The sequence below is a fragment of the Monodelphis domestica genome, chromosome 1 (assembly GCF_027887165.1).
Source record: "Monodelphis domestica isolate mMonDom1 chromosome 1, mMonDom1.pri, whole genome shotgun sequence".
NCBI lineage: Eukaryota > Metazoa > Chordata > Mammalia > Didelphimorphia > Didelphidae > Monodelphis > Monodelphis domestica.
In genome coordinates, this window is record NC_077227.1 from 74,445,148 (window position 1) to 74,460,930 (window position 15,783).

A 15,783-nucleotide genomic window follows, 5' to 3' on the forward strand; every position below is an offset into this window, starting at 1 on the left:
GTGTGCCTCTTCATGACATCCATTGCTGAATTTCTGGCCTCTTTCATCAGTTCATAATCATCTTTATTATTTATATCCAAATTTTGAAAAGTTTCTAGCCATGGGATCAATAATAGATCATTTCCTGTCTCATCAATTAAACTTATTTCTTTCTCTTTTTGTCAATAGTTCTTTCATTAATAAATAAAAATCACCATAATTGGGATCAAAGAGGTCTATATAGTCCTTTGAAATTCCCTTATAACCTTGTTTGGTTCTTCTGTAAATGATGTAGTTCTACCTTTAATCGATTCTAAATTCTCTGGTGTAAACAATTGGTGTGTCTTTACTTTGTATATTTTATCATCAGTTACAAGGATATCCCTTAATGGAAATAGAGATGCCTGATTTTTATTGCATTCTGCCTCTTCACATTGTAATCTAGTTAAATTCTTAAGTTTCCCATCATTATTCTTTAAATCATTTTCAAAATCATTTACTACAATCATTCTTTCTTTCATGCACATCTCCATTGCCTCTATCTTTTCCTTCATAATTATAATTATTTGCTTCAACTCTGAGTCCTTAGAAATCCACAACACAACTGATTTAATACCTATCACCACAAATTTCCACTTATACACCACAAAGAAACATATACACATCAAAGGCACAAATGACAATATAGTTTGCATGGTCAAACACATAAAGGTTTTCATCCATTAATATCTAAGCATTACATAACAACATTAAGGAAATAAATGAAAAATTATGTAAGGGATGTGTAAAATACACTCCCACAACAGATAGAATAAATCATTTATCATGTTCCCTGATAATATGTTCACATTCAACATATACCCACTATATGACACTGGATATGATGTATGAATATCTACTTTGCTTTATTTATATGTATATAAAGAGTAAAGTACAGAACACACAAAAATTTTCCAAAAAAATCAACAAAAAAGTCAAAATGGCTGCCCTAGCACATGTGCTTTTTTTTTCCTTTAAAGTTTAAATACCCCTCAGAGTTCAGCCAGAGTCACAGAATTCCATTGCCACCCCCACCCCACCCCCCACAACCCCGGAAGGTACCAAATGCTGGGAGTGAAAATGGAATCTTCCAGTTAGCCCCTTAACTGTCTATCTACTCCTAGCTGGCTTGGCCAAATGAAATAAGGAGATTTAGGAGGGAAAGGGAAAGGAAATGTTAGCAGATGGATCACGCTAACAAAATATATAAAAAAGGGGTTTATTAAACCAAATAAGGGATAAGGGGAATCAGAGAGTGGCTTATCTTTAACCACCCAGAGTTTAACACACCAAGGTTTCTAATCTAAGCTTAATGTAACTAACTAAATGGTAAATAAAAGATAAAGTCCAAAATGGGCCCAGATTCTCACAAACTCCAGAATCTTTGGTATGGTCAGACTAAAGAATCCAGATGTAGGGTCCTTACAAGATCCAGGAAGGGAGGAAGTTCACACCCTACCAGTGTGAAAGGGGAACTCACACTCAACTTTTCCTTGAGGATAATCCAAATCAGGAAGCTTCAAAGATGATTTCTTCAAGGAGATACCTTGTCACCCAGCCTCTGTCTGAATCCGAGCTTGAGAGAGACAGTTGTCAGCTCCCCCTCAGTTGTCTTAGAATCCTGACCCAGCCAGCTCTGTAGAATCTTGGTTTGAGGGCTGTCAATCAGCTTTGCAAAATTTCATTGCTACACTAGGTAATCCAGTAATTAGAGCACCAGACCTGGAGTCAGGAGGTAGGAAAAAAGAGAGGATCAAGTCACTTAGGCAAGTCACTTTACCCCTCTTGCCTAGCCCTTACTATTCTTCTCCCTTGAAACCAATACTTAATATCATTTATAAGACAGAAAGTAATGCTTTAAAAAAAGATTAGAGGACATAAAAAGTCTAATTTTGCTAAAATATAGAATTAATGATAATAATAACTAGCATCTATAACATATCTTTCAAGTTTGTAAAGCACTTTACAATGAAGATGTATTTTAAAACCACACATTTTGTCTTGGAATCAATATTGTATATTGGTAAGGGCTAGGCAATTGGGGTTAAGTGACTTGCCTAGCATCACACAGCTAGGAAATGTCTGAGGTCAGATTTGAACTCAGGATCTCCTAACTCTAGCTTGGCTCTTGAACCACCAAGGCACCTACTTGCCCTTGGAATTTTTTTTTAATTTTTAAAAGATATTTGAGAATCATCAGCATAGAGATGATCATTAAATTCAGGGGAATTGATAAGATCATCAAAGAAAGTAGTATAGAGAGAAAATAGGGCCCAGGACAGAAACCTGAAGGGCACCTTCCATATTCATGAGGGCATGTTTTGGATGAGCATACATTAAAAGAGACTGAGAAGGAGGGTTCAATTAGATGGGAATTGAGCCAGGAGAGTGACTGGTGTTCCAAAACTCTAAATAGAGGACATAGGGGAGAGAGAACTCAATCAAGAGAAGTCCTAATGTAGTACAGCCAGTTGAGAAGTAAAGAGAAAAACCACAAAGCTAAGAAGCTTCCAAGACAGAAATCATCACTGTGTGCTGATTCCAAGTCTAGTTCTCTATTCAATATGCTATCAACCCTTTGTAAAGAAACATGTAAAGAAGGGCATTCTATTTCAAGCAAGACTGAGACCCTTACTAGAAAGTCTAAACTCTCAGTGAGGCTCGGCATCTCCAACCTGTCAGTCCACAGAGTTGACCAGAAGTGTGACCTTTAGGGGCTTCAGGTTTGCTGCAACTAGCAAGTGGTAACTTGTTTAACTTAAGGATTCAAGGAAAAATGAATTCACTTTATCTGGAAGACACTAAAGGAATGGTGCTACATTCTATAAAAGATGATCATTCTGTTTGAAACATTTCTTTGAGTGAAACTGAACATCACTTGTTCTCAGTCACTGAAAGAAAGAAGCTCCAAAAAGAGAAAAATGGGCTCTTTTATGGAAATGATCCAGAAACTACAGAGCAAAACCAGCTGTGTCATCTTATAAAACCTACTTTTCTTAACTAGTCACCATAGACTGTGAACACAACTTTTGCCGAGCATGTCTCTCCTGGAGTTGGAGAGTTGAAGCCACAGCTTTCTCTTGTCCTCAATGCAAGCAAGTTTCTCTGATCAGAAAATTCCCAGCACTCAATGTGATCCTGGAAAACATGACTGACATTGGCAAGAAGCTCAGCTTCCTCCATTTACAGGATACTAAAGGACAGAGCCAGTGTCCCACTCACAAGGAAGAAATTGAGTTCTTTTGTGAGAAGGACCAGACATTACTCTGTGTGCCCTGTTGCCAAATGCCAGAAAATGGGGCTCACAAACTCTTAGGTAGAAAAGGCTGCTCACTCTTCCAGGGAAAATCCCTAGAAGTCTCTGGGTCACTTAGGGAAGGATTTTGAGGAAGACAAGAAACATCTCTCAAAAGGAAAAGAAGGTGAAGAGACCTTTAGCTGAATGGATTGGGATGATTACAGGAGAATATTACTTGTTGTACTACTTCCTGAGAGAGGAAAAATTTTGATGTCTGGGAAGTCTGAAGAAAGTGCAAAGGACCAGCAAGAACAGAATATCCCAACATATCCAGACCTTTCAGGAAATCATGCTAGAGCTGCAGCTGTAGGACTCAAGCTACAAACCCAATGTTGAGCTGCTACAGGATGCCAGGGAGCTATTGGGAAGGGGTGAGTCATTGTTGTTCCAAAAGCCCAAAGCTCTCATACCAGAGCTGAGAGAATATCCCATTAATGGGATGATAATGTTCACAACAAATTCAGAATGGGGCTTCAGAGTATATCTGGGATCAGCTAGTTCCTATGTGATCATTTCTGAGGATCTGATGAGTAAGAAAAGTCTGGAGAAGGCTGGCAGATAGAGCCCAACAAATCTGAGAACTCTGCTTGTCATTACATCTTTGCTGAGCAGGCCTTTAGCTCAGGCAGACACTGTTGGGAGGTGGATATGACACAAGCACCTTAGGAGATACTGGGGCTCCGTATTCCACACTAGAAGTCAAGGATGGGGAGGAACCTGGACTCACATGCCTCTGTTCCTGCTTCACTGTGTGAAGAATTACTGTTCCCAAAGCATAAGACCATCTAGTGAAAGGCCTTGTGCTCAGGTTTGGGGTGTACCTAGAACTTAGTGCTGGTACTGTCCTCTTTTACTATGTACGCCAGCACTCTCTCATTTATAGATTCTATTCTGTTCCCTTTACAGAGGCTGTCAAGGTCATCCTCCTAGCCCCCTACTTCCAAGAATGATGCTGGTCCCATGACTATCTTTCCGGACAACTCTCATCTTTGTGCTTTCTTCTCTTCGTCTCTGAGCATTTCTCCATGGAGGAATTCTGTGTCCTTCTAGTCAGCCAAGTTCACAATTTAGGTGTCTTCCTCACCTTCTTTCTCTTTCACCCCCTATAGCCAATCTATTTCTGTCTTCTTGTTGATTCTGCCTTCAAAACATTTTTCATATATGCCCCTTCTCTCCTCTGACACTCACACCACCCTAGTTCACACCCTCATCACATCACACCTAGACATTGTAGTAGCCTGCTAGTTCGCCTTCCTGCCACAAGTCTCTCCTCATTCCAGTCCATCCCCCACTCAGCTGACAAATTGATCTTCCTATATCTCATCTGAATATGCCATTCTCTCCCCCCCAGTGCTTTCCCATTACCTCCAGGATGAAACAGAGAATCTTCTGTTTGGTCTTCATAACCTAGCCCCTTCCTACCTTTTTATCCTTATAAACAACTTAATCTCCTCTATGAACTCTGTGATTCAGTGATACTGGCCTCCTTGCTTTTCCTCAAACAAGACACTCCATCTCCTGATTCTAGTCATTTTCTCTGACTCTCCTCCATGCCTGGAATTCTCTCCTTCCTCATCTCTTTCTTCTGGCTTCCCTAGTTTCCTTTGTGTCCTAGCTAAAATATCACCTTGTGCAAGGAGCCTTTTCTGATTCCCTGTAATCCTAGTTCCTTCTTTCTGAGATTATCCCCAATTTATATACATATATGTATGTGTATATCTATATCTATCTGTGCTTAGGACAATGCCTTACAGAAAGCATTTAATAAAAGCTCATTTCCTTGACTTATATATTGTTTTCCTTACTATTCACTTGGTTTTGCATAAATTCCTATAAGTCTTTTCATGCTTCTCTGTTTTCAACACGTTTGCTTATTTCTTACAAGACAGTAATATTTCAATTTTATTTACCACAGTGTTTAACATTCCCCAATCTATGATCATTTACTTTGCTCACACACACACACACACACACACACACGCACACACACACGCACACACACGCACACACACGCACACATACACAGTGCTATAAACATTTTAGAGTATATGGAGCCTTTGTTTTTTGAAAATTTCCTCCTTGCAGTATATTCCTAGCAGTGGAATTTCAGAGTCAAAGGGTATGGAGGCCATGCTTCTTTTTAAAAATACATCCAATTTTCAGAATTTGCTCTTGTTCTCCTTGAGGCCATCCAATGGAAAATACCTGATGAAACCTCCACATCATACAGCCTCGGGATGCTCCAGGAGAGCACTCTGGCTAATTGGAATCCTTGCTGTGTCACTTTCTGAAGTTTCCCTCTTTGAAATGAAATTAAAATTCTGCAATTAAATATTTCACAGTTGGAGTTGGCTGTGCTGAACTGATAGAAAGATGAAGTGGACACATACCAGCATTTAGACAGGGCAATTGTCACGGTAATTAAATGCAATTAATTGACATATTTGTCTACTTTTCTGAAAGCAAGATCAAATGTAATTTGGAGATTTTTTTAAATGGACAAAAACAGCTGCCTCTTTTTGACTTTTCTTTCCAGTTTAATCATGTAGAGTACCTTCTTAAGTCTTAGTGAATCATCATTATTTAGCAGAGTAGAAAGTACTAATTTATGAGTCATAGAACCCAACATAACATACTCCTAGTGAATACTAAGTGAAATATTATTTGAGGACTATCATCTCATTGTAAAGATGAAAAATCTTAAGGAGAGAAAAATAATTGTCCAAAATAACCTCTAGAATCATCTTGGTACTCTCATGAAGTGTGGCACAATATAGAATGTTGGATTTGCAGTCAGAGGACCTAAGTTTAAATCTTATCTTTGTTACTTACTACCTGTGTGACCTTGGGCAAGTAGCTTCATCTCCCTGGGTCTCAGCTTCCTCAGTCTGTTTAATGACAGAGTTAGAATGGATGGCCTCTCAGATTCCTTCCAGCTCTAAACTGTGATCATTAGATTTTCTTAGTTGGTGATAGAATCAGGACTAACTGAATATAATTCTCATGACTCACATTCAAATTTAATCAATTCAAGTAGTGAGTCCCTTGCCCCTGGAAGTATGCATATCTACTTGGCAAAGATTTGTAGCTCTGGTATAAGTTACAGTAATCTCCGTGGTCTGTCCACTCTGAGATCCCACAACTCCAACTCAACTTCTTTGGCCTTAAGAACATGCTGTCCCTTTTGGTCAAATACATAGCATCACATAATACGTATTGAGTATTTAAACAGTATCATGGCAGGGTGAGCACTACCCCTACCGTGGTGTAGGCCCTCATCACTTCTCACCTGGACTATTTCAGTAGCTGCTGATGGGTCCTCAAGTCTCCTTACTCTGTCTGTTCCATCCTCCACTCAGCTGCCAAAGGCATCTTCCTAAAGTACATAATCAGCCATGTTCCCTCCTTACTCACTAAGCTCCAGTGGCCCCTATCAGCTCTACAAACAAATTTAAAATCTTCTCTTTCTCATAACCTGCACACACACACACACACACACACACACACACACACACACACACACCTTCCCAGACTTCTTACACCTAATCCCCACCCACATATTCTGCAATCCAGTGACATACTGTTTTCTATCTCCTGACTCCAGTCATTCTCTCTGACTGTCCCCAATACCTGGAATGCTCTTTCTCCCCTCTCATCTCTGCCTCGTGGCTTCCTAAGGTTCTTTAGACACCCCCCCATAGGAAGTCTTTCCCAACCCCTCTTGATTCTAATGCCTTTTCCCTGCTAATTATTTCCAGTTTATTCTATGTATAACATATTTGTAGATAGTTGTTTCCATGTTGTTTCCTCCATTAGACTATGAGTTCCTTGAGAGCAGGGACTGCCTTTTGCTTCTCCTTTTGTCCCCCGTGCTTAGAACAGTGCCTGGCACATAGAAGGCACTTAATAAATCTTTATTGACCAACTGAATAGCTAACTTTGACTCTGTAACCCATATTGACTGTGGATGACCCCAGTCAAGTCACAGCCTCTGGGTTGTTCTCTAGGCAACTGGTGGTGCCCTGGGCAACTCTCTAAGACTCTATGTTGAAGAGAAAGTGCCAGCCTTCTTACCTGTGTTAATAGAGAGAGTCTCTTTTCCTGGAAGTTCACTCTCCCAAGAAAACAGCACATCTATCCTAACCTTAAGCAAGCACCTGTAAGGTACAGGTCACTATTTTAGGAGCTGGGGTGGATATAAAGTTTAAGTAAGATACAGTGACCTGCCTTCAAGGAACATATAACCAAGTATCTAGATAAAATGGAATTTGTATCCGAATGCTAATTTTGCTTGGTTGAAAAAAGGTAGCAGAGTCAGGAAAAGCATTTCTAATGTTGCAAAATCATCCTTATGTAGCCTTTCGATCAGTTGTCACCATCACCATTGACTTAAGAGTCTATTCAATATCTGGTACTTCCAAATTTAAGATTTAGTCATTTTTAATTGAAAAATGGAAAAAAGCACATAATTAATTTGAAAACTGTATTAGGAGTAAGTATATTATATACATATATATATAATCATATCACACACACATTGAGAAGAAAATAAAAATAAATGTCACTTTCCCTCTCTAAAGCTCTTTCCTTTTACATAAAATAATAGGGTTAAACTAGATCATCTCTAAGTTCCTTCTGACTTTAACATTGAGTTTTTAATACTCTTTTTATTTTTACCCCAATTAACATTGTAAAGTAAAAAAAAAACATTTTTTAAAATGTTGAGTTTCAAATTCTCTCTCCTAACCTTCTCTCTTTGCCACCACAAAAGAAACTGCTATAGATATTTTTATGCAGATAGATCCTTTTCCCTTTAAGTTTTTCTTAAGTAATTTATCCTCTTACCTTAAAAAATAAAAATAAAACTTGGAAACAGTTTTACTGAAGAGTCTTATCTCAGACAAGAAAGTCAAGAATAAATTAAACTGACATCACTTAGCCAGCAATTAAAAGAGGAAGGAGAGATAGCAAGTCAGCACTCATTCTCTTAGTTTTACCAAAATATTTCCATTCCCTTCTCTTCTCTTACAAATGCCAACATTTCTGTAGCCTCCTTCAAAATAGCCTTTTCTGTTAATGTCCTCTATTGGAGAAATATCAAAAGAATGAGATTCTAGTTAACATTGTCACCTACTGTTGTGTAACTCCAAGTGACTATTCTTTCATTAATGGGACTTGAAGATTTCAAAGGCAAATGAGAGTTGCTGATGGTGGTTATGGGAGTGTCATCTTCCCCAGTATACCCATTCCTGTTTCAGAGTGAAAATATCAAGAAAGGAGGGATAATTCCAAGAAAATACATAGTACTGAAAAGTCCAAAGAACTTAATTTTCATATCCTGGCAATTTTTAGGAGGGTAAAATATAAATTGATTACAAAGAGCGTCTCTATTATAAAGTCTGAAGGTAAACGTGAAAATGTTGGTTTGTAAGTCTAAGCACAAGAAACCCCAATAGGCTCTTAGCTGTCAAAGCATTCATAAAAGCTCATTTTTCAACAGTTATTATGAAACTGCTTGGTATAAGTGGAGAAAAAGCAAATCTCATCCTAAAGCTGGGTTCAGACAGGGCTTTTGTGGGGTGCTTCTTTGGACTCTATTAGGATTCAAGTTTTATTAATTTTGGTGCCAGGAACTAGGTGTTCTGTATATGTGTTGAGGATAAGAGGAAGAGAATGGATGGTAAAGTCTACTGTCAATTTGGGGAATTAAAGTTTACCCACAGGACATAACCAGATAATCATCCAAGGCAATGCCATCAGCTAAAGAATGTTCATGATCATTTTAGGTATGAGCCTAGCATAGTTTGTATTCCGTAGCCTTGAATAAGGTGAACTGAATTGGACATTAACCTTAATTTTTGTTGTTTTGTTTGGGGGAGTTGGTTTTGCCTATTTATTTTTTGACATGTGTATGGGTATGGGGGCATGGAGGTGTTTTCAAAACAAATATATTACCTTATTTTCATAGAATGCCAGAGCTGGCAGGGGCCATCAGATCATTGAAGCCAACTGCCTTATTTTGGAGATGAAACAACTTTAAAGCCCAGAGAGTTGGTGATTCACCTAAGAACTAAAAGCCAGGGTCTTTCAACTCTTACTTCCATCCTTGGCTCTTTCTACTCCGTAATTTGTCATTCACAATAACTTGAAATGATTGCATTTCACCTAATGCATTTTTCCTCTTTTTCAGCCGTATTAAGAAACGATGGACACCAAATCATTTTACAGGAGACAGAGGACTGGAATTGCGTAGAGCTTGTAGTCAATGGTGAAACCGTTTTCCAGTGCAAAATCGATGAATTGGACTTTGGTAAGTTCTCAAAGGAGACATTGAGACAACTTGTTCTCCATTTTGAAGGAGATTGCTTCCATTTATTAACATGTAAATAATGCCAATGTTTCTTACTTGGGCTTAAGTGAAGGGTTGCTTAGTATTTTTAAAACAATGCTAAATTCAAGTCCTTTTTTTCATATTCTCAACACATGGTGGTTATAATGCATTACAGGCTTCCCAAACAGCATAACAGGAGCTGGACTCTAAGAAGGGAGGTCATTTGCTCAAGCTCACCCAATGAGTCAATAGTGGCAGAGCTGGGACTAGAATACTATGGTCTCTTGACTTCCAAACTAAGTCTCTTTCTACCATATCCTGTGTAGTTTAATGATTTGTTCCAGAATAATAGAAATGCAAGAGCTTTTTTTAATGATTTGTTTTATAAAAACAATTCCATTTTCTGCTTGAAAACTTCAGAGGATTATTATTATATTTCCATTCCTCTCCTCTCAGGTTTTGTACTCTTTAAGGTCACCATCAAGCATATTATAGTTAACATTTCTATAGCACCTACTAAGTTCCTGGCACTCATTGGATCCTCATCCCTGCCCTGGAAGATAAGTTCTCTTTATCCCTATGAGATAGATTATGTATTCCTATTTTATAGTTAAGGAAATTGAGGCAGGCAGTAGTTAAGTGATTTATCCAGAGTCACACAGCTAGCAAATGACTGAGACCAGATTTGAAATCAAGTTTTCTTGACTCCAGGCTCAATGCTGTCTCTACAGTGCCTCCTAGTCATCAACCAATCAATCAATCAACCAATCAATAAGCATTTATAATGTCCAAGGCACTGGGGATACAAAGGTAAAAATGAAACAAGGCCCTGCTTTCAAGTAGTCCATGGGGGAGGAGACCGCTGTATATGTACATATCAGTACATGCAAAATATAGGAACTGGGTTATATATTGCATGACTTCCCTGGTGAGGAGAACTCTTAGGTGAGAAAATAAGCATCCACAACATAGGTATGATAAATGAAAGGCCATGGTGGAGGGTATCTGGGGTTCTTGGGAAAGGCCTTTTGTAGGCTGGGCTTTAAAGGAAATTAGGGATTTTGAAGGGAAGTTAGGGGAAGAGAGCAAGGAGCACAGCTCAGGCAGAAGGAACCAACAGCTTTTGCTGTGATAGGCGCAGTGATAGCAGATGATTGTCATCCATGTGAAGAACAAGAAGGCTACTTTGGCTGGAACTTAGAGGATACAGAGGGGAGTAATGTAATAAGCTTCATATCTAAAAGATCTAGTAATAAGTCTAGAAAAGCAGGCTGGTGCCAGGCTGTGAAGGGCTTTAAATGCCAAACCAAAGTTAACACTTGAGCTTAGACGTAACAGGGAGCTATTGAAGTTTATTGAACCAGAAGGTGATGTGACCAGATCTATTCCCTACGAATATCACTTTGATAGTTGTGTGGAGGACGGATTGGATAAAGGGGAGGCTAGAAGTTGAGACTAATTAGGAGACCCAAAAGACAGAAGAGCCTTCTCCAAACCCTGGTCATTTAGTCCTTTGAACTCTCATGCCATCTTCTTTATGTCTCTTGTGCAATAATCATTTTCTAGTTTGCATTTATAGTTTCTCCTGGGCATGTTTAATCTCTCTTACTATTTAATCATCAAGAACTGGTTAAGCGTCTTGTGTTAGGCACTGAGCTGGATCCTGGGGATACAATACAAAAAATGAAAATCCCTAATTTTAGGGAGTTTACATATACCCAGTGGGTTATAACTCTTGGAAAAAAGAAAGCTGGTCTTTCCTTTTCTTTTTAAATCCTTAATTTATGTCTTAGTAACAACTTTAAGACAGAGGAAGAGAAGATTCAGGATGGACAGGGAAAGGGGAGGAGAAGGGAAATTTGGGGACTTTCTTCAGGTATTTGAACTCCAAGACTAGTACTAGGCCAGGCTGCCTCTTGGGATACTCCTTAGCACTCATCATAACATAGTGCTCAAGACCTTGCATGTAGTAGGAATTCTATAAACTTTTGTTAAACTGTGTCTGGCCTCCAAAGGTATAGGTTCGTTTGAAAAGCATAACAAGGTTTGCTAGGATAATTAAAGGCAACGTTCTAAGAAATAGTCTATTATAAACTTGATTTAAAGGCTTACTCCAGATCAGGGATTATCTCTAAAGAAATTCTGTCCCAAGTCTACTTGTGACTGAATCGACTTATTTTCCAGCTGTCATAAGTGGAATTGAAAATTTAAGCAGTCTCACTTTTGGCCCTACTAAAGATTAGTTAGCATCAGATTCACTCTTCTGATAATTTTTGGAAATCTCTTTTTGAGAGAAGTCAGATATTTCAAATGATAATACTGGACTTTGGGGAAAGTTAAGCAACCAAAAACTATCTTTTTTCCCTAGGAGGGGATGGCAAATTAGATCCACTGTGTGAAGAAGCCAGAAAAGCAGTGCTAGAAGCCTACTAATGAAAAAGCCTTATTTGCCCATCCGTCTTGGCTTGGAATGACTCCCAGCCCCTGCAATGGCAGGAAACAGGTAGTTTGACTGTGAAGGTGAAAACAGCTGGCTTGGCCCTTGTTGATTTGTAGAGTATAGCTTATCTCTGGACAGTCCAAGGTTGTGCAAAAGAGCACCAGATACTTGGTGCAACAATGAAACATTTTAAACCTGGTTATTGGGAAACCCATTGCATCCATCTAACACATCCATCTAGCACCCCAAACAATAATAACAATAATAACGCCATGCCTCTTGCAGCATCTCTCAACCCTGACCTGTAGGGAGAATGGCTACAATTATGGACTGCCAAGACTATCGACTATAGCATTGAGCTGAAGGAGAATAATAAAATACTGTCTAATTACAGCAACAGCATCGTTCAATAAAAACATTTAGCTGTTTAAAAAAACCATTTAGCTATGAAAAATCCATTCTTTACTAAGGATGGAACTGGGCAAGGATGGAAAATAAAGATTTCTTTAAGTTAGAATTTAGTGTTTTGAAAGTCTAGATCCTAAAACTCAGAATTCTGAGACACCCCTTTTACTACTACAAAGTTAATTTAGGGTCTGGTTGTGAAGGGGCTTAAAAAGCTGGCAAGGGACTTTGGAATTTTTTTGATAGGTAATAAGGAAGGTTGGAAAAGAAAAAAACTGATCAGAGTAGTTCCTTAGGAAGATTTCATGGGATAGAGAGTATACCCCAGATTCAGTGGTGGTGGTGGGCAGAGTATATTGAAAGTGAGAGAAATTGGAGACAGAGTCACCTGAAAGGTTCTTATGATTGTCTAAGTATGAGGTAATAAGTGAGCAAACTAGGGCTGTGGTAGCAGAAATAGAAGATAAAAGTGAATATAAGAGATGTGAAGGAAGAATTGATAAGGCTCAGTGTCTAATGGAATATGATGGGAAATTCAGAGAAATGTTTTTGTGACTGGGACTTGGGGTCTCCAGGGTTGATCAGACCCCACAGATTGAAAGGGAAGTTCTGAAAATGGCAAGGATGTAATAATAAGTATAAATGCATCACTAATAACCACTGCTTGATTCTAATTCATGGAAGCCAGTTTGCTCCAGAAAAACATTGGCCAGAGGAGCTGTCTTCTTCCTGGAATACATTTAGCATATGTTCATAATGCAAAATGGGCAAGCCCTCACTCTCAATGGCTTTCTTATAATGCTTACTTGCTCCTTTAATCAAGGTCACTTTTGCTTGGGAACCTCTGCCAATATCTCTGCATTCCACCTCTTCACTTTTCTAAGAAGACTCCCACTTCAACTCTGGAAGAGTATGATTTGTGTTTCAAGTTTGTAAAGAGCTACCAAGTGGAAGGAAGGAAGACTTCTTCTGCTTGACCCTAGAGAGAAGGACTAGGAGAAATGGGTACAAATTGCCAAGAGGAAGATTTAGGCTTCATTAGGGAAAAAAAAAAAAGCTTCCTAACAATTAGAACTATCCAAAAGCAAAATGGGCTCAAGAAATCAAAGGTTACTGTCACTGGAGAGGATCTGCTTATTTAAGAATGGTTCATACTAGATAACTTCTGATGTCCTTGCCTTCCAAATCTGAGATCCTGAGATAATTGAATTACAAATATAAAATTATCTAAAATTAAGCTATCAGTTCAAACACGAAAATTGTATGCTATGAGCCATTATTAAAAGCAAAGCAGGGGAATACTGAAAAGGAAACATAATATGATCTTGCAACAAATGTGGAATGAACAAAAATTCGACATATAGTCAATGTAGGAATTAAGCATGTGTAAAATGTTAGTTTGGTTTTTGTTTTTTACCATTTTGGAATCAGGCACTAAAACCTGAAATGAATGCCTTTAGGGTGCTATTTTGCTCATGGACTTCAAATTACTTTAGAAATCTCTGGAAATACATAATCATTTCAATAGGGCAGGTAGGTGGCACCATAGTGCATAGAGTGCCAGGTCTGAAGTCAGGAAGACTCATCTTCCTGAGTTCAAATTTGACCTCTGACATTGATTAGCTGCATGACCCTGGACAAGTCACTTAACCCTGTTTCTCTCTGTTTTCTCATTTGTAGAATTATCTGGAGAATGAAATAGCAAACCAATATAGCATCTTTGCTTTAAAAAAAATTCAGAGGGGCTCCTGAAGTGTCAGATATGACTAAAAGATTAATAGTAGAAGAAATTAAGGCTCAAAAGAATTCTTTAGTTTTCATATGCAATTTTATACAATCTATAAATTTTTATCCTAGGGTTTAATAAACACATTGATTTGAACAGGGTCAAGGGCAGAGTTTTATAGGGTCCCATTAGAAACCTTCCTCCAAACATCAATATTCAGTTGATCCTGTCATTCCACCAACTCTAAATCTATGTAATTAAACAATTGCTTGTCACTTTTATTTTACTTCTTATTACAAAAACAACTGACCTGGAAAATATATCAAGGAAATATAATATAAGAATTTTCAGACTATTGGAAAGTTATGATCCAAAAAAAGAGTTTAGACACTATAAAAATCATTAATGAAAATTGCCTGGAAGTTATAGAACTAGAGGATAAAATAAAAATCTAAAGAATCCATTGATCATCATTGCAGAGAGATCCCAAGATGGAAATGCACAGAAAGTCTTTGATAAGTTCTGTAATTCCCTGGTTTAGGAGAAGATACTACAAGCAACAAGAAAAAAAATAATTTAAATACTGTGGAGCTATAGGCAGATGAACAAAAGACTTATTAGTGACAATGTTAAAAGAACAAAGGAGCTGGATTTGCAATCAAGAATAACATGCCTGGCAAATCTGAGCATAATTATACAAGGAAAAGATGGATATTTAACAAAGTAAAGGAATTTCAACTATCCTTGGGGGGATCAGAATTTAGTAGAAAATTTGATTTATAAGAATCATAAGAGGGTAAACATGAAAGGCCAATCATAAAGGACCCAACAAGTTCAAATTGTTTACTTATATAGGAAAATATTTTCTATAATGTTTAAGAATGACATCATTACTTGGATAGTTTGAAAGAGCATATTTAGATAGAAGACTTGAGGTCAAGTTGAATATAATGGAATGAGCTAAAAATAATAAAATAGAACAGGAAGAGGTAAAACAGACCAATTATATTTAAAAATGCATGAGTGGAAAAAATGTCACAGAGAAGAGGAAGGAAAAGAGAGTGTAGATTAAGAGAAAAGAGTACAAGGGGATAAGAATAGGGAGTGATTCCTAGAAGGGAGTACATATCAAGAAATAGAAGGACAAGGTGGGGGCAGGGATAAAGGAGGGTCTATCTGGACAAGATAAGGGAAGAATTTTAAAAGGAAATTCATATCAAGAAATAAAAGGTCAGGGTAAGGAGATAAGGGAAGGGGGGGGGGATAGAATATGAACTAGGAAATAAGGAAGAAGTGGGAAAGGTGGGACCCTTAGAAGGAAGAATTAATTTAGAACTAGAAGAGCAAGGGGAAAAGATTAAGGAGAGATTATAAGAAGAGGCACAAATTGGAGTGATCATAGGCTGAAGAAATTAGATGTCTGATTTAAATTAGATGTCTATTTAAAATTACCACAGATAGAATAAAATTTCTGGGAATAGGCCTACCAAAACAAACTGGAACTACAGAAACATAAAAGGACACATTTTATACCAACAAAGTTATCTAAATAATTGGAGAAAGAT

The 15,783-nt window shown here is 37.9% G+C and overlaps 1 protein-coding gene across 2 annotated transcripts in view; it reads left to right on the forward strand.

Annotated features, from left to right (window-relative positions):
* C1H10orf53 (chromosome 1 C10orf53 homolog) overlaps positions 1-14,285 on the forward strand; it is a 35,126-nt gene extending 20,841 nt beyond the window's left edge. For both annotated transcript variants that reach the window (XM_007478624.3, XM_001372408.5), the window contains exons 2-3: positions 9,507-9,626; positions 12,016-14,285. In XM_007478624.3, coding sequence (XP_007478686.1) covers positions 9,507-9,626; positions 12,016-12,080 — 185 coding nt within the window. In that variant the 3' untranslated portion in view covers positions 12,081-14,285. The remainder of the gene's footprint in view (positions 1-9,506; positions 9,627-12,015) is intronic.
* The last annotated feature ends 1,498 nt before the right edge of the window (positions 14,286-15,783 follow it).